This window comes from Heterocephalus glaber, unplaced genomic scaffold (genome assembly GCF_053883595.1).
Source record: "Heterocephalus glaber isolate CG9 unplaced genomic scaffold, H.glaber_assembly_v1.0 deba00001067, whole genome shotgun sequence".
Lineage (NCBI taxonomy): Eukaryota > Metazoa > Chordata > Mammalia > Rodentia > Bathyergidae > Heterocephalus > Heterocephalus glaber.
Genome location: NW_028258187.1, coordinates 5,826,050 through 5,845,559, shown reverse-complemented (window position 1 = coordinate 5,845,559; position 19,510 = coordinate 5,826,050). Strand labels below are relative to the sequence as shown.

The following is a 19,510-nucleotide window of genomic DNA, read 5'->3' as shown; positions in this document are numbered from 1 at the left end:
GCTGGCATTTGACTTAGGTCACTCTCAGGAGGTTTCACAAGACCCTGGAGAATGGGAGCCAGAGGTCCACATGAGCTGCAAATCTGCAGTTTGATCATATGGAAACTGTGCATCCTGGTCAGAATATAATGGCAGAGACACTCTCCCAGGAAGTGCCACTTGAGTAAAAAGCCCATCGTGAGGGGCTCTCGACAGTCTTCTGTTTGGTGCATGAATGAACAGACATTAGCTTGCTACAAAAATAGATTCCATGTGGTATTTTTGTTTGGGGATTGACTGTTGCAGATTTAGAAAAATGTCAAATTGCACTTCTTATTATCACGTTTGTGCATCTTAAGCAGTAACCTGGCTGACACTGTGGGGACGGCTGGACCACCCACTCTCAGCCCATATAAAATGCACTCCGAGGCAGGGGTGCAGCTCAGTGGGGAGAGCACATGCAAGGCACACGCAGGGCTCTGGGCTTCCAGCCCCGGCCCCAAATTACTCAACCAAAGCCAGCACCGAGTCAAATTAAATAATCAATCATTCTGTTCTGACTGTGTGACACTGTCCCGGCAGCTGGCGTGGAGGTGGCACGTCAGATCTCAACTGAGGGTCACAGGGCAGACAGTCACGAATCCATGTCATCTACACTGCCTGTCTCCGGTCAGGACCTCTGGCAATTCCTCCATCACCCAAACTCTTACCATTTGGATAGGTGGCCATGCTTTCAAACCTCAAACCTCAATCAGGGATATGTCGCCACTATTTGGCCTGAACTAGGATTCTGACCCAGATTCATAGCTTAATAACCCTTCAGAAAGGGGTTGATCTGATATAGCCAGACAGTTACACCCAGGCCATATCAAAGAATAACGTGGGTTTATTACTTAAAATTTGTGATATAGAATTTTTTAAATATGCCAAAATAACTTTTCTATAACATTTCCACTGTTAGTCTACTTTCAAGAAATATATTATCCACATAAATGTATGTATATATTGCAGATAGGTAACTTAATTAGTTGTCTTGTAGGCAGTTAGACAGGGCCAGCCCATGAGGAGCCAACATGGAGGACAGTGAAGGAGCCAACCTGGAGGACAATCAAGACACATTCACTGAAGGACAGCACTGTAAAAGGAGAGAGACCACTACACCCATGTAGGATGAATAGCAGTGAGCGATATTCTAAAATAGGTATCAGTCACCTGGGTGGAGGACCAAGATCTTCCAAGAAAGATCCCTGACCCGCCCCTTACCACCGAAAGTCCTTGCTCATTCCTTGCATGGTTGTTATGTGACTTGTTTCCCCATTGGATCCCCATTTAATCAATATTACCTGGGTGACTGTACTTGCAATCTAATTGGTTGGTCATGGTTTTGTCCCACCTCATGCCCACCATCTAAATTTCCATTGGGTCTTACAGTTTTGTTCCACTTCGTACCCACCTCACCACGTAGCTTTGCTGTATAAAACACCTTTGAAAAGTGGGGTGGGTGGGCAACCCACTTTCCAGTCCCCTTCTGTCTCTTAGACAGAAGCTGTCTTTCTCTCAATAAATTTTTCCTACTCTTAAAACCTCCATTGTTCCTGGAATTCATTCTTCAATTTTAGAGAACAGGAACTCGCATTTCAGATATCTAGTTTGGGAGCTACATCTCTTCCCCCTATATCATATATATGTAATATAGTGTGGCATAAGATAAAGTCAGGATGATAATTTGGCACCTAATATTAGGATGCATAAAGATACATATAACCTTTCTGAAAATCTGTTAGTGACAATGATACGAGGCGTGATGCAAAAGGACAGTGAATGTTAAATTTGAAAAACTGATTACAATAAAAGGCATATTGCGATTAATCACCCTCAAAACTCTCCCCTTTACCTCAAACTCACTTATCTCCTTGTGCTTGCCATTTTCTGAAGCAGTTCTGGAAGTCCTCTTTCATGAGTGACTTGTGGCTGCTCCAGTATCCTGAATGGATTCAAAACATTGGCCTTCCTTGGTCATTTTAACTTGGGGAAGAACCTGACGTCACACGGTGCCGGCTTCCACAAGGAAGGTGGGTGAGGACCTGCAGGGACGTGTCTTGGGGCCCGCCTTTCAGCCTCATGGCACTTGGCAGGCACGTTCACTGGATTTTTGATCACAATGAATAAAGACAGTCATGAGAGCACTTTCAAAACTGCTTCAGAAAGTGGCAAGAAGGATGGGACAAGGGAAAACTAGGGAGAGCACCTTGAGGGGATCCATGGCAGTGTGTCTTTCACTGCAACAATGTTTAATATAAGAATTCAGTGTATTTTTTGTTCACCCCTTGCAAAGATCAATAGTGCTGAACCAAGAGCTCAAAGACCTGAGTTTTAGGGTAAGCTCTGCCTGTGACTAACTTGTGCTACACGTAATTCATTCAACTTTACTGGTCTTTAATGTCTTTATCCAAAATTGAATGTGCAAGTGCAAGGCACTGTTGGACACTTAAAATCTCACTCCATGATTGGACTGGGCACATTGCCTACATAAGCTCACAGAGCTGTCTTAGCAACATACACAGCAGGCATTATCATCACCTATACATGGCAAACTAAGTTCTGGGTATGGAGCAAGATGAGGACGCGACCAGGCTCTCAGATCAAAGAGGAACACGGCCCACCGCAGTAAGACGCCTCCTCTTAAAATGCAAAGCTGCAGTACATGATCTCTAAAGTCCATTCTGGCCCTGCTACCCGAGAATTAATTTGGGGATTTGATACTATTTCACGTATTAACAAGAGCATTCCGAAGCTTCCTCTTGATCTAATAAACAGGCAGATTTTTTCAAAGCTGTGGGAAAGTCTATCCTAAAGCTCTTTACTTGCAACTAACAGTCAATCACAATAAATGTGAAACACCTGAAGTTATTATTCCTTGTTTTTTCACAAAAGGTTAAGTGTTCTACAAAGCTTGACAGTTGGCGCGAGTGTGCATTGGTCTTTCAGGTGTACAAAGCTGGGCTGAGGACTGCCAGCAGGCTAGTCCATGAACGCAAAGGAGTCCCAAGGGCAGAGTGGCTTGGCTTTTCCTTTCTCCAAATGCTGACCTCGAGGGAGGGTTCCTCTGGCTCTGAACTCCCAGCTGCTGCTCCTCCCTTCCTCCCGAAGCCCAGCCACCGAGTGCTGACTGGCACAGGTGATAAATCCTCCCCTAATGCAGGTCAAGCAGGTGGGATGCCTCCTCCCACAGATGGAAGGGAGCTGCTCTTCTGAGCCCCCCACAGCCAAGGTGTTTAATTGGGCTCAGGTGACTCCTGGGTCTGGACAGGGGCTGGTGCTGACCCGCACATTCTGTGCTGAATCTCCGCACAGGTGAAGAAACCGGTCCTCCCTCCTTCTTCACTGTACAACATTAACTCATGCTCAGGACTTCGTGCCCATCTGGCAACGAGAAAATATTTTCCTTATTAGAAGCAAATATGTGGTTAATGGAGACTGGTAAAATTTCAGGATGAGCTAAATTGAGCTGACACTGGCTCTGAGAATTACCAAGGGATTGGCTTTATCTGTTAGTATTCTCTCTAAAATAATTGCACGTGCTAGTGCTTTTTGAATTCGTGTAAAATTAATACTGAAAGCTGGGTGTGATGGTGCACACCTGTAACTCCAGCACTCTGGGAGGCTGAGGCAGGAGGACCGCAAGTTTGAGCCCAGGGTGAGCAACTTAGCAGCTGACTTAGTGGGACTTAGTGTCAGTCAATAGGCTGGGGATGTAGCTCAGTTTGAAGGCCTAGTACTGCAAATACTACTACTACTACTACTACTACTACTACTGATAATAATAATAATGATGATAATACTCAGCTCTACCCTAAGAGATCTATGAGTCCAGCGAGAAAACAAAAGTCTACTCCCAGTTTCTGTACACATACATGATTCCTGACTCTTGTTTGAGGGAAAGAAAAGATAACCTAGCAAAAGTAAAAGCTGTGAGCTCCAACTTTAGAAACAAGTCATAGTGTGTGGGTTTTTAAAAAATTCTCAGATAAAAAGAAAATTTTTCTTAAGAAAAATAGGAAGGTACTGTAAACAAATGGAACTGTTATCTCCACTTACCATCCAACAAACAGTGCTAGAAAGTTTTGTGGAGTGAGTTTGACAGGTTAAATGTGTTCTTTATTGAATTGAGTGAGGTCACTTCTGATGGTTGGGAACAGGCCTGGTCTGAGAGGAAGCGGGGTGACTTTAGAGAAATAATGAGCCTGGAAGGGCAGCTCAGGCAGGTGGAGAGGTCAGCTGCAGGATCGCAAGTCCCAGCCTAGGTGGGTCACTCAGCGACTCAGCGAGGCCTTGTCTTAAAAATTTAAAAAGAAGAAGGGGTTGGGGGTGTAGCTCAGTGCAAAGGCCCTGGGGTACAGCAAAAATAAATAAAATAAAACAGCTGACTCATAAAATCCCATTGATATGAATAGACTGGGTAACTCCTGAGATGGGTTAGTGAAGCTCTCTTAGTAGACTTGTTGAAAAGTAAAAAGATAATAAAAACATACAGTTAAAGGGCAAAGGAGTGCCCTGACTGTGTGTGTGTCTGTGTGTACCGGTGTGTGTAGACACTGACACACACACCCACACCGACTCCGACTATGGTGAGGGAAGAAATTCCTGCCAGATGAGAGGAGAAGCAGATGAGCAGCAAACTCTGGCTGCATCTCCCCTTCCTCCTGTCCTTCCGATACCCGGACAGAGCTCCACAGAGGTGCTGCCTGCCTGTGAGATCTCAGGATCAGAAAGTCCCCGTCTCGATACCCCTGCCCCCTCCAAGCCCAGCGAGCTCCGTTCAGCCCTCGCCTCTGTTCTGTGCCCACCAGCACTGTCTCTCGGACACATCAAAGCTGCACTCCTATCCCCACCTGGGGCCCTGGGGGTTCCTCACACCCTGGACCCCGGTCTAACAGGGAGGGGCTCCCGCCCGGCAGAGAACACAGTGACGCAGGACACTGTGGGCCGAGAGCATGTCAGAGAGCACAGCTACACGGGGTTTCCAAGCTGAGGTTTGTGACCCAAAATTACTTCCAATTCTCCTGATAGCAACGACAAACTTCCGTTCTTTAAACACACACACACACACACACACACACACACGACTATGAGACTCTGACTATGCCACACCGCTGCTATAACCCACTGCCGCTTTCAAGCTAACCATTCTGTTTTCTGCAAGACGACTTAAATATTTCTCACCCAAAGTAACTGGGCCATTTCTTAGCTTCCCTAAACTAATTATGATATGTACATAACTGGACTTCGCCCTTATTGTTATCTGCCAGGCTCTTTCCAAAAGAAAATCCAGCAGCTAAAAAAAAATTAAAGAACCCACTTGTGTGTGTTTAAAAAGTGCCTTAAACTACGGTCTGCTCTACAGAAAGCCACCACTCTGCAGCGCGAGGCCTGCAGCTGTCATACAGTTTATATCTCTTCCCTCTGCCCTTTGTTTTTCGGACATTTTCCCTGAATGTCAAAGTCAATTTAGTGCATTTCACTTTGGCGAATAAATCAGAGGCGAAATCCTTGCTAAAAGTGAAAATTTGATTTGCTAAAAGGAGCTTAGGGCAACTACTAATCAATATATCCAGAGTGTCAAAGCCAGGGCCAGGATAGACAGGCACTCACTTCGAGACTGGCAGAGGAAGTGAGACCCACCAGCCACTCAGGGAAGTGGGCATGGGTGGGGAAGAGGGTCAGGAAACAGTGAGGCCCAGATGGACACTTCCGGCCATCCTTCTGCAGGCCACTTAGTTTCCTCTGGAAGAGAAAACACTCCTCTAAGCAGGCATTTATGCATGTGTGGATTATACTACATAATTCTGCCAGCTTTGTTATAACAATTTCCCCTCAAGAACCAATCAGTTTTCTCTTAAACTCAAGTAGGTTTTAGAAGGACCTAAGAGTCGGAGTCACTGCTCCATTAATTAAAAGGAGCAAGCTGGAACAAGAAAAGGCGAGCCAGGCTGGGTCCACAGGGTGCCAGTTTCAGGCAGATTTCAGGCTGTTTTGGGCTTCTGCAGGATCATGATTATCTCAAACTGAACATCTCATCCTATCACTTTATCATTCGAAGTAGCTTAGCAACTGCCTCAGACTGGCCCGGAAAAGATGCTACATTTTGGAGCCCGGTGCATAAAGGTGCTACATTCTCACAAATGCAGCATTGTTGTTTCCTAAAGGACTGGGATCTTACTCTATGGAAGCTCACCCCAAAGCTCTGATTTCAATCTTTGCAAAATGAAGCTCCAGGTGGGATCCTCTCGATGTAAAAGTTCAGGGGTGCTCACTGCCTTCAGGAGGAAAGCTGTTCTCTTGAGCGTGGAATTCAAGACTTTCCACACGGGTCGCTGTCGGGTCGGGGGCAGCACAGCAGGGGCCCTAGTCACCTGTCACCCTGCACTGGGGGGGCCTCGGAAGCAGAGCCCGGGTGCATCACTGTGAACCCTCAGCGCCCAGGCCCGAACTGAGCTCACTGGGCACGCGCACAGGAGACAGGAGGCAGGAGAGGAGGAAGGGAAGCAGCAGCTGACCCAGTGCTACACGGCAGGGCTCAAATTTTAGACGGAACCAAAACTGCTTCCCAGATGCTCCAGTTCTGGTTTATGTGTGAGTTTCAATCAAATTCAACACCCGGTGAATCTGAACACAGCTCGTGTGTGTGGGTCCAATCGGAGCACCTCATCATTTATAGACTTTCCCAGTGCTGCACACAGGTAACGAAACCGTGATCGACTTGACTTGTTTCTTTAAAATCTGTGATTGAGGAACCCTAAAGGACACTACCAATCAAACTTCGCGTTTTTTTCCTGATTTAAAGATGCGTCACACATTTCCTTTTCTAGTCAGTCTCCTTCCCTGAAAGCTTTCATTTACAGAGGTGGAAACAGCATCTAGAGGGAGGGGCCATGTGCTGTGTTCGCCTAAACCTGCTCTGAACTGCAAGCACGTGACGTGGGATGAAAGACAAAAGACATGGGAGAAGGAGAAGAGGAGCCAGGAGAAAGGCATAAGGAAGCTGTGGCTAAAACAAGCAATAAAAAGTAAATAAAAATAAAAAAGTAATTTAGGTTCAGTGTCCCAGGAATCTGAGTCACTTACTGACACTCAAGTTGGTTCATTTATCAAGTGGGATCAAGCAGAATAAATCTGCCCAGGGAACTGTGGACGTCAAGGAGAGGTGTGTGAAAGTGATTTGTACACAATCAACAACTTCATAGGATTGGTTATTTTTGCACTTAAAGTTTAACCACATGAAAAAAAGAACAAAGCTGAATACTTTTGTTCTGGAGCTCATAAAAGTTGTGAAGCGAGGAGGTTGTCACATACATATGCTCACATGAGTGTATATATAGCTACGCAGACACACACACGTGAGCCAGGGTAGGTGTCACATCGCATACATCTATTCAACTCCCCACAGATTGAGCCAACATTGTGTTGGGTACACGGCAGTCGCTCACATACTACATTGTATTCGATGATCTCTACAAGACCTTGGCCCCTTGTGGGTCATAGGGAGACAGGGCACGGCCACGTACTTAGGGAGACTTATTTGGGGCTCGAGTGAGCAGCAGTGTCCTGCTGGGTGGAGGTCACGTGAGCACAGGGATCCGAGACAGAAAGGTGCATCGGGTCAGAGGGCACGAGGGCAGAGCATGCTGGGATCTCTGCCAGGGAAAGCTCACTGGTGCTGCAAGTCCAGCAAGGGCAGCTACAGAAAACAAAGGAGACTTTGGGCTATGCTTCACTTTAATGTTCTGCACCGTATTTCTCAAGTTACCAGTTTCTATTTCTGTATCACAAATGTGATTTCAGAAACCGATAAACTTCAGTTATTTTAGGTGCAGGCAAGGACTAGGCCTGGGTTATTTAGACTGTGATATTCCTGCCCACTCAGGACCTAACAACATCCGTACACGACCCTCATATCTAAATAAGCCTTTCCTCTTCTCTATTCAAGTTGATGGGTTTTTAAAAATACATTTTAGTAGGGCCGGGGATTTAGCTCAGTGGTTCCGGCGCCTGCTTTGCAAGCGCAAGGTCCCGAGTTTGATCCCCAGTACCAAAAAAAAAAAAACATTTTAGAATGACTTTTGTAAACATGAACTTTTGGGATCACTTAATTTTAATTGCAATCAATTGACCATCCACATGCAGTCCTGTACCTTACAAACAAATATGAACACCGAATGCTTTACATTTAGATCATGCTTTGTAGTTTGCATGTTAATTATACATAGGCATATAATTTGCCTGTATTTTTTTCTCATCTGATTTTTATAATATAATTAATGATTTGACCAATTAAATAATTTATAAAAATTACTGAACTGCAGCTCAGATTTTTAATTTTATTTTCAGAATCATTCCATACACAACTATAGTTGTACACAAGTATACAACTGCCATGTATATTAAGCATAACTTTCAAGTATTTAAAAATTGAATTTTGTGCCAGGTGTGGTGGCATATGACTGTGGTCTCAGCCCTCAGGAGGCTGAGGCAGGAGTATCTCTGTGAGTTCTAGGCCAGCCTGAGCTACATAATGAGACCTTGTCTAAAAAAAAAAATTAATATTGTAATTTAAATAGTCTTCATTGCCAAGGCTCTGGGTGTTACATTTAATTTTTCTCCACTTAAAAATTCAACTATATGGTTCTGAAATCACCGAACTACCTAAAAAAAAAAAGAAATTAATTCTGATAAAAGAGGTTGCAATTGATTTATTTCGTTCATAGTTAAGCAGAAATCACAATTACATGCAGAAGTAGTTACGGGATGGCAGAGGGTGGAGGTTGGAACCTTAAAAACAACCGAAGACCGGTGCTGGGCATGCATTAAATCCACGGGTCAGTAAACATTCTCTGCGGCCCAATGGAGCGGACTCAAATGCGCAGGCGCTGCTTACACACGGCCCCGCCCACTGCACCTGGAAGCAGCGGCTGCGCCACACAAGACCTTGGGTAATTATTTTGCCCTGTATTTCGTGCTTCTGCCTACATCCTAATCACTTCATGGTGCTGTCAATTTAAGATGGTTTTTTGTTTTGTTTTGTTTTTTGGTACCTGGGATCGAATTCGGGACCTTGCGCTTCCGAGGCAGGCGGCAGCACCACTGAGCTAAATCCCTGGCCCTAAAATGGATATTTTATCCACCAACACCTAGTAATCAGAGTTGTAAAAATAAAAACCTCTACAACTTTACATGCCAGAGAATAAGATCTTAAACACTGGTCTCTACTGAAAAAGAAATGGTCGCCATAAGCATTATCTCCAAATAGTACATTCAATATGCAAAAATTTATTCTTTTGATACCCTAACATAAAAACACTTTTAAAAATCTATGTTCTTTATAGATTTGTCATTAAAGTCTAAATACTTCTGCTGAAAAAACTATAAAGAGCTAAGTCATTGAGCGCCTTTTGATCCATTCTACTGAGTATTTTCACCAAAAAATGTCTCAGGATAAGAGGAAAATACTGGATTCTTTAGTCCAGATTTGTGTTTCTTATATGACTAAATATATTGAATGACTGCATTATCACATTATCTTCCTGGTGTGGTTTTCTCTTAAAGCTCAGTATTTCCTGCTTCCACTTGGTATGAAGAAAAACTGTTGTTTTATTTTATTGATTGATTTTTTTGAGACTATGTAGCTCATGCTGGCCTTGAACTTGAACTTGCTTTGCAGCTCAGGCTGGCCACAAGCTCACAATCCTGCCTCAGCCTCCCAAGTGCTAGGATTACAGGCACCTGGCTTTTTGTCCCTGGGTGCTGTCATTATAACAGACATTATTTCAAGAATGTGACTAAGAAGTCTCCAAGCTCAACCAGGTCCTTCTTAATAGGTAACTTGTTAAAAATAAGCCAGCCTGAAAATCTGCCATATTGCAAAAGGAAAAAAATATGTTTTTTTCTAAAATAACTTCACTCACTTAATTGTTCAGATACCTCTCTGTTCTCCTGAAGTAAGCTGTCTGGTAAGATCCATAAATATATTCAAGCCACTTATATAGGTCAGCTCATATGGGTGATGCTTTTTTAAGCAGCAGCTGACTAAGCACATTTGCATCTTGCTAACAAACTTCTGGTACATAACAATATTTTAATCAACCCTAAAGAACAATACTGGATCTGACCGTGGGGCTTAGGGTCATCTTATCACCCCGGGAACCTAGCTCCAGCATCGGCTGAGGTCTCCTTTCTCGAAGCCCACTCCGGGAGAGGCCCGAGTGCGCAGAGGCCAGGAGTGGGGTAGGAGAACCTCCCTATCTCTGTAAAGGAGATTAGAGGCGACAGCGGTCCATTTTACAGCTCAATCATATTGTGTTAGCATGCGCTTATCCGAGCGGGGATGAAATTGAAAGAGAAATCAAAAAGAGCCAGGCAGATAGGAAGCAGAAAAGCGAGGCAGGAGCAATTTCCAAGGATATAAAAGGATGCTAATGGTGAGGCCCTGTCATTCTTAAAAAGGGTTATTAGGGCACCGAGGTCTGCCCCGCGCTCCCCCGACTACAGACGAGCATTTTCTAAAGCCCTAGTGATCTTTTCTCTTCTCCAGATAAAGTATGGTCATGTTTCACAACAATGCATTTCCCTATTTATGTGATATATTAATGTAAGTCAACTAATACTATTTACTGATAAAAAGAATCCACTCCATATGTATTTTTCTCCAATATTTTCTTTTCTGCAATTCTCCACTCCTTATGTGGCAAAAGCAAGCGTCCACAAGCACGTCCCCAGCAGCATGGGAGGGCGACGCGTGTGAGCCAGTGCAACCCACACTTACCTGAAGTGCACATCTGGGCGTGTCAGAGCGTGCGTGGCTACACAAGCTGAGGGCTGGTGTAAAGACAACAAAGCCTGCAGTGCTCGTGTATTAACCAGAAGCGTCGGCTTCCCTTTAACATACCCTTCACAGAACGAAAGAGCTTTAAGGTGAAGTCTAAGCTGGGAATTTCCAATTCCGATTGATTGGGTTTTAATTCTGGCTCTGACCCCCTATAAAGATGGAGAGCACGATTTTACTTTTACCAAGGTGTGAACATGGCTCTAGTCATTCATTCTCTTTGCCTTCGCCTGTCTGCCCCACACTCATCATAGCTCTGTGTGGCTCCCTGATATCTAGGAACTCAGGCTAAGCAGCTTGGTTCCAGATGGAAGTATCCTCTCCTTCTCCGAAAAATGTTGCATGCATACTGATTGTGACAAAATGTAAAGGAGCAGTTAGGCCTGTGATCCCAGCACTCAGAAAGCTGAAGCAGGAGGGTCACCGCAAGTTTGAGGCCAGCCTGGGCAACACGGAGTTTAGGACCAACTTGAACCACACAGTGAGACCTTGTCACTAACAACCAAAACACAAAACAAAACAGAATTAAAGGGGATTTCAGTTAATTCTTGTTTCACTAATCCCTTTCTGAAAAGCCAAGATACTCCTCCACTCTCCTCCCAATCACTGAAAATACCCTTGGGGTACGAGAAAAACCAGAGCTGTGAATCACCCTGCTCCAGCACTTGCCTCCGATTGAGTCACTCACGTCAGTCCCCACGAATTCTAAGCCTCTGCTTAAGACTGAGCACATAATCGTAGAGTAATTGTTTCCACCACTGGAAACAGTGTTACTCAGAGTTATTTAAAGTTAACATCTTTGCAAAAGTCACGGCCCCAGTACTGTGCAAGGTCCTTTGTAAGCTGCCATTTCTGCTTAGACGCACAACCAGACCTCAAATTGTATCACTGGCTTTTCCTTACTAGAGGCACAGAAAGCGTTGGTGACTTTCACTGGTCTTTATTGTGGCGTGTCCAGGCGATGTCAAATACTGGCTTAACAACTCAGGCAGACCCGAGTAGAGGTGGGCAAATACAGGAGGACTGGACGCACACCTATAGCCTCGGACACCGCTGCTCTTGGTAAGGCCGACAACACTGTCATCATTATTATTTTGAAATAGTTCTTTGAGATGCAATCAACTGGGAGATGAAAATGGCCCCGTTCTCTTCCAGGAAGCTATGCTGAACACATGTTCTGAGGCACTGGAGGCATTTGGGGACTCCTGCAAGTGTCGTTTCCCTTCTTCTGGCTCTGAGCTGTTTTTGAGTGGAGGGTAACCAGGCCTGCGTTCTGGGCTAGAACAGCGGCTCCCGACTGGAGGGGACTGAGCAGGGAGCAGGCTGTGTGACCACCCGCCTCAGCACACCCGGCAATGTCTGGAGACACGTAGGTCTTGGGGGTGCTATGGGCCACCACTTAACACCCACAGCAGGGGAGTATCTGGCCCCCAAAACTAGCAGTGCCAAGGATGAGACACCCTGGCTTAGAATAATGATATTTCAAACACGCATATGGATACATATATATATATGTAATAATGACATACTGTATTACAAAAGGCCTACGGACACTTCAACAAATGTTACTTTTGTTCACTTCTACTTTATCCCATCTGTACCACGTTCCTTCCAAACATGACTTACATACTCTTTGAGCAGATTCTGCCACAGCTCTCAAATGTCTTCACACCCGTTAACGTTTCCTTTTCTCCCTTCTTGAAGCCTTCACATGGGTGGGGTTACAGTCACATGCAGTATCAATCACCCACATGATCAGAACCCTCCCTTTCCTTTAGCTGGAGTAACCTTCGTGAAGGTATTTTCTAAAGAACACACTCAAGCTCACCTATTTAACTAGTTTTGACTTAATTTGGGGTGCTTTATTAGCAACCAGTGTAAGACAAAGTAGCTGGTATAATCCAGAGTGATGTTTAAATTAGTTTACAATTTGCCGGGCCTCATCGAGAAGTGCGCCGAACAAAGCCATTCAGAAATGTCAGCCCTGTTCCTAACCACTGTGACAAATTGTGGCCGAAGCCGCACACCTAATGACTTCAAATTAGCTTCACTGCGATATCGCCTGACAGTTCGTTACGACTGTTAGCAACATAGCTGGCGTATCATGACCAATAAATTGGTTTCAGTGTGGGCTGGGAAGGGGACTTCCATCAATTTGATTAAAAAAATTACTGTAGCATTCAAAGCCTAAAGACAAACTAGTTTAAGGAGACAGGAGTAAGTTAACTGTACCAGAAAAACATTGCTCAGCATTCAAAAATTTGATTGTAAACTTCTCAGAGTCCAAACAGACAATAATTCAAACAGAATTCTGAAATTCTTAAGACTTATGATCAGGCATGTGCGTGCTGATGCTGTAGGATGGACCAAAAGAGAAAAGAAAAAAAAATCGTAAAAACCTAACTATAAATTACCATAGGAGAAAATTCACATCGGTTTAATACTTATTTTCATAATTTATATATAAAATCATGGTGAACATCTAACTGTAAACCAAAGAAAGACTTATGGATACAAAGAGCAAATCAATACAAACAGCCACCATAGAACCACAAAATGCATGATTCCTAAAAGGAAGAAAGGTACCTGAGGTGCTCAAGGTGCTCAAGCTCAAGGTGGTACAAGCACCCAGAGGTTAAGATTCCATCAGAACCAGCAAAGCTCCAAATTGTGATAAAAAAAAATGCGAAGGTTAAAAAAGATCCTATGAGAAAAATTTGAATTTTCCCAAATCGATGTCCATGACCCAGAGAATTCGCTACCGCCCCGCCCCATCTTTTCAGAAAAGGTACCTGGAATGTGCTTCGCCCACCCGATGATCACCACCAGCTCCCGGTCCGCCAGGTCACACAGGGTGGTGAGGGCTTTGACGTCACTGTCGGGCACGGTGGGGTCAGGCATGGCATAGATCTTCTCTGGCTCAGCCACCAACAAGTGCGAGACGATCTTGTTATCTGCAGGGTTGGACCACAGAACTACAGCGTCACCAGCGGCGGGAACCCCAGTGTGTGGGGCTTTGAAAAACAACTCACAGCCTCCAGTCAGCCCCACGTGTTCCGTACCATGTACGGAGCACAGGAATTCAACCGCATTCAGAAATCTCACACAAGACAGGCCACTGCCGTCAGGGCAGAATCGATTCTGTTTGCTTTACCTGCTTTTGCTGGGATGAAACAACTGTCCCACAGTGAACATTTTTGCAGCAGACGTATAAGAGAAGTTAGATGCTTTCTGGGTTTGCTCGAGGATTCTTAAGTGGGATTTAGGGGAGCAGATTAAACAGTATAAAACAGCTTAAAAGTGAAAATCCATGGTAAACTGGTGAAATTTAGGCTATAATGTGGGAGCCAGAGAACTGCTAATGCCCACAATCACAACAGGCATGAAAGTCATTAATTGTCTTAATTCCTCTGAAGAAGAGCAAAGGTCAGAGCCCTTCTGCCTGGGTGAATTACTGACTATATCACTCTATCTCTGTGGGATGCATTAAATAGGGATTTCATTCCTTCCCCCCCTTCCCAAGGCCCAGCAGCCTTCCAAATGTAGCTAATATCAGTTTCCATAAAAATACTCCTACTTCAATGGCACAGTATTTTCTCTTCTGAGCGCCCGATTCCTTTATCCTCTATTTTAATCTGTTGCCCTTAGTTCATTCCCTGCTTCAGATTCATCTGTCTGAAATTGGTGATATATGTGTTAAAAATCCTTCATAAAATAAACACTAGAGACAAATGGAAGCATCACACTGAATGTGCCTTACTGCTCGGGGGCATGAGAGGCTTTATGGAGGGGCTGTAAAGCCGGGCCAGGGGAATGGTTTTTCTCCTCAGTGCGATTTTCAATTTCGGTACAGAGCTTTACCTTTTCTATCTTCTTCTAAGTGAGGAGATCCAAATGGGCAAGAATAAACCCACATATTAAGAGTTCTATGCACTGCTACACTGGAAAACCAGGGCACTGAGCAAACTCTCTGTGAACAAAACCAAAGTGCAGTATTCACCATGTTTACCAATTTACCTTTTGCTCTATATTTTTAACTTTTTTTTAACCCAAAATGGCATTTCACACAACTTGGAATTAAATATAGCATCCTTTTCGTCTCCTGTCATGAAATAGCAGGGAGACGCATGCAATCTATAATTAGCATTTTTTCTGACATGACACTTTAAAAATTTATTAATATGGCCATATGAATTAAATTTATTTCAAAAATTCACCAGATAACTAGTCATTGGCAGTAATCTTCAATGATCATTAAATTCAACATCATTTTAGGGAGGAGACATTCCCAAATATCACATTTCTTAGGAAAAAATTAAAAATCGATTAGATTCTTTTCCAATCAACAGCATCTGCAAAGAATGACATTTGTTTCTTGCCTATGCTATAGGAAAAACACCCTGTATTTTTTGTGATGCTTGGAGAAATGTAAACTTTCATTGCACTGACAATGCTCCAAAACCTGGCAGGAACCGCTGATGCCCAAGGTTAGAAGGAAACGCAAAAGTAAGGGTACAAAAATGTAACCAACCACAGGAAGTCATGAGCTAGACTGTTTCCGGCACTGGCTAAAGCCAACCCGTTTTACCCAAGTCAGTGGGTGCTTGGCTTGAGGGGTCAGAGAAATTCGGTTGAAGCTTAAAAATTCCCATCATTCAGAGAATGGCATAGCCGGCAGCCCTGCTCCTAGGTAAATCTTATTTAATGTTTCCCTAATTAGAATCAATAGAACCCAATTTTCATTCCTGGGGCTTTGCGGTGCACAATCAGTCAGGGTGAAGAAATCTCCCCAGCCACTTTCTCAGCAAAGCCCAGCCGTCTCCTGACACTTATCTGACAGCATCTGAAAATTAAGTTTTATAAATGTTTGTTACAAAAACACACTAATTGGATGGACTAAGGAAAATTAACACAGAGGGCCTTAGATAATGAGTAATGATTTATTAGGAGTCCTCTTTATCTCAGACAAATGGAGCTTGCTGAAGCTGCTGTAATCTTCTTTAAGATACTTGACAAGCCACTTCCCAATTCCTCAGGTTTACACAAAAAACGATAGATGTCCCTTTATCATGTTGACTTACAAACGGGCCCGGGTTCATTTTTCTTTCAGTAGAGGGAGTTAGCAATGGCTTCAGCCCATGCTCATAAAAAATAAATCAGAAATGGGCAGTGTGTATATTATCAAATCAAGGAAAACTAAACCTCTAATGAAGTTAAGCATTAGTGTTTATTGCATTTTATTGTATTATCAGAAAGTTTTTTATTATAATGGGCAAAATCTGCTCAGTGCGGTCCTGGATTGTATCTGCAGAATGCCAAACAGCTTAGGCAGGCTGAGGAGCCGATGCCAGATTGGACAATTGAAGGTATAATCAACATAATGTTTTTTGGAAAGGCAAAAGGAAAACTATGCCATATGTTCACTTAAGCTTTAATTTTATGTAAAACTGGTTGTTTTTCCTTTGACATAGCTGAAATGTCCTTTCATTTACAGTTCAGGAGCTGTTTTATTTGTTTAATAGATTCCCATATGCTCGCAAGTAAGATGCACAGCAGTGACCCCTCCTGGACGTTCTGAATTAGAGGTGGACACTTTCTCCTCACGGGAAAGCAGCTCAAACATTCCCATGGCCTCTTCTGAGAATCTGTGCAGGCAGCTTCCCCTGAGGAGCCTGCATGGTCCTCTGCGACAGCGACAGTGGCAGCTAACCCTGAGAGCTCTTTCCACCAAAGCTCCTCACTGTGCCCAGAACGAGCTCCGTGCACAAACACCCTCCACTGCCAGCTCCCTAGCACTACTGCTATGAACTGATTTTTCAGAAAATGGGATACAGTTATTGCCTCGATCTATATTCCAGCTCTTCTTAGTTAATGACAAAAAGAATGGGGTTTGCGTTTTAGCAAGGTACCAGTCATCCTTTCAAGTTGCAACCTGGCTCATAAAACCATGAGCTCTTTAAAAACAATTCATGATGCACATAAGGGCCTCTGAGATGGAACCACCAACCTATGCTTGTTATTAGGGGGGGCCCATCCCAGTTTTAATCTATTGCTAGCTCGCGTGTTAACCTTCTATAGCTCCAAATTAATGAGGCCCCTAATGTATTTTCATTGGGAGGTTGAGCAGCTAAACTCATTTAGTTAGCGAAAACTACAAAAATCACTTTCTTGTGAAATCTGAAACGAAAAGCTCCAATGAACTAATGATCACAGTATGATCCGTTTTATGTACCTCTGGAAGTAAAGATAGCCAGTAAATGTAAAATGCACACGATCGAAGCTATGCATTAATATGCTTATGCTTCCACGGAATGACTAGGTGCAGAAAGGCAGGGGAGGAAAAAGCAGGTATCTTTAAAAGGAAAATATGATAGTTAGGTAAGTGGCTCCTGTTTCTCGCAGACAGTCCTTGGCAACAGAGCCACTTTCTCCAACAAAGAGAGGTCCCCTTGGAGTCAGCAGGGATGGGCCGGCCAGCACGCCAGGACAAGGCGCCAGCTGGGAGGGTCCTTGTGCTGTAGGGCGGACACATCTGCTGTACTTACATGGCTTTTTGGCTGGCTGAACCAGCTGGGGGTTCAGGTACGGGCTGTTCTCTGCATCTATTCTGCGCTTGTACTTCTGCCGACCTCCGCGTACTCTGTCAAGGCGTACCCCTGCGGGCAAAGACAGGCACCAGCTTACTGTTTAGGTAGCGATCATCGAGACCAATCAAGCACACTGACAGTGGGCCCCGGCAGGGCTCTGCAGCCACACAGGAGAATACAGAGTGGCCCAGGAGCACTGGAGGAATGGGGGAAAATGCTGGCTAAATTATCAAAATTGTCACAGGTTGGAAACCACTTCTGCCAGCAGATAGCAGACCTGAAAGGCACCATATACAAAGCCATCAAAGTCATCATTTCAACATCCAAGAAAAGACCAATTTCTGTGTCAATGAGCACACAGGAGGTGCTTTTCTGAAGCTTCTGTAGTTTCTGAAACACTGGCATTTCGGATCCTCTTCCTCAGGCACCCTGAAAGCTCGAAGTGCAGGAGCCAGGGGCCAGGAGACCCAGAGCTCCCCACCCTCCTGCACCAGAGGACTCAATCTGGAGAAGGGATGAAGAGCTGGGGTGGGACACGGTCCTGTGCCATGGAAGAGCATTCCATGGTGAAAGGTCAGCATGTGTCAGGATGGGGATGTGACTTCCGGTTTGGCACACATTTGTATTTCCTGTCCTATGTGGGACACACTGATTGGGCTGGGGTGACCAGGAGACGTGAGGGGCTTCCCGAGAAAGAATTCACAAAGCCAAGGCATGGAAAGAAGGGTGTTTGTGAATGTGGCGAGCTCAAGGGGCAAGCTAGACAGGAGGCGATTAAAACATAGAAGTGTTATTTCTAGGAAGGCAGTGATGGGAGAGAAGTTAATAATCTAGCTTCCGGTCTGGAGCTGTAAAGTTCAGGACGAGACCAGATGTTTCCTTCCCAATGAAGGGAGCAGGAGCAAAGACAGACTCTTGCTGTGGCCTGGGTTGAACCGTAACTGACAGATCAGGGTAACATTATCTATTAATAAATTCACCCACATAATGCATTATACATATTTTGGCATTTCTCAAACTGTTTAGAAAATAGATTTGGTTTAACGGCATCATCAGTATGATTATTTTACTGTAAGGCCTCTCAGAGCCGCTGATATGCAAATGCACTCTGTAAAACTCTACAAAGAAGATCTATAGCACATGCAATGTTTTGCAAACCAAGGAATGCTTTTTTTTTTCCAGAATATTTATTAATGTCATGTGAAATTGAGTGGGTTGTAAGTTATCTAAGTTATAGGAGAGAATTTGGTAAAGGCTGATGCATTTCTATGTAAATCCCTAAGGTGAATACATTACTCAAATATTAAGTATTAGGGATTCAAGATACAAAACCCTACAATTTTTCATAGTATGCTACTACTTCTACTTTAAGATTTGATTATCTTTTGGTAGAACACAAATGAATAATTTGGTTCTGGATAAAGCCTTACTTACTTGACATACCGACACAGCAAAATATAAATAAAATTAGGAGATGACTTCAAGAACAATTGGGTAGGTCAAACAAAGATCAGAAACCACAGAAGTTAGGTAGGGCTTCTAAAATATTCACTGAAGGGGCCGAGGATTTAGCTCAGTGGTTCCACCGCCTGCCTCGTAAGCCAAGGACCCAAGTTCGATCCCCGGTACCAAAAAAAAAAAAAAAAAGCAATATAAAATATTCACTGAAAGTTAAAGTGAATATTCACTGAAAGCTGTCCTACACATGGGTCACAAAGAAGCTGTTATTTTTAAAGTACTTTAAGCCCACAGTAGAATCCCATTCCTTCGTTCCTCTAATTCCTAAATTCTTATTTTTATAACATCTACATTTACTGAAGTTTAACACTTTTCACTTCTTTCTCCATTTATTATGTTGTCTTTTTTGTCTCTTTCGCTTCAAAACTTCCTCTAAGATGTTTTTTCAGTTTATATAAAGTGGTCCCATTTCATATTATCACTTAAGAGACATTCAAACCTGTTTCATGACACCACTTTTAAGACTTCTGAATCCTATTGGAATATAAAAAGCATATGACACTGGTTATGGCCTCATGTGTTTGTCATCCGACTCCAACACAAGGAA

At 43.8% G+C, this 19,510-nt stretch overlaps 1 protein-coding gene across 16 annotated transcripts in view; it reads right to left on the bottom strand.

Moving 5' to 3' along the window:
* Positions 1-19,510, bottom strand: part of Esrrg (estrogen related receptor gamma) — a 538,714-nt gene that overhangs the window by 68,535 nt on the left and 450,669 nt on the right. For all 16 annotated transcript variants that reach the window (XM_087209790.1, XM_087209791.1, XM_013066531.3 and 13 more), the window contains 2 exons: positions 17,404-17,514; positions 13,651-13,812 (listed from right to left, as the gene is read on the bottom strand). In XM_087209790.1, coding sequence (XP_087065916.1) covers positions 13,651-13,812; positions 17,404-17,514 — 273 coding nt within the window. The remainder of the gene's footprint in view (positions 1-13,650; positions 13,813-17,403; positions 17,515-19,510) is intronic.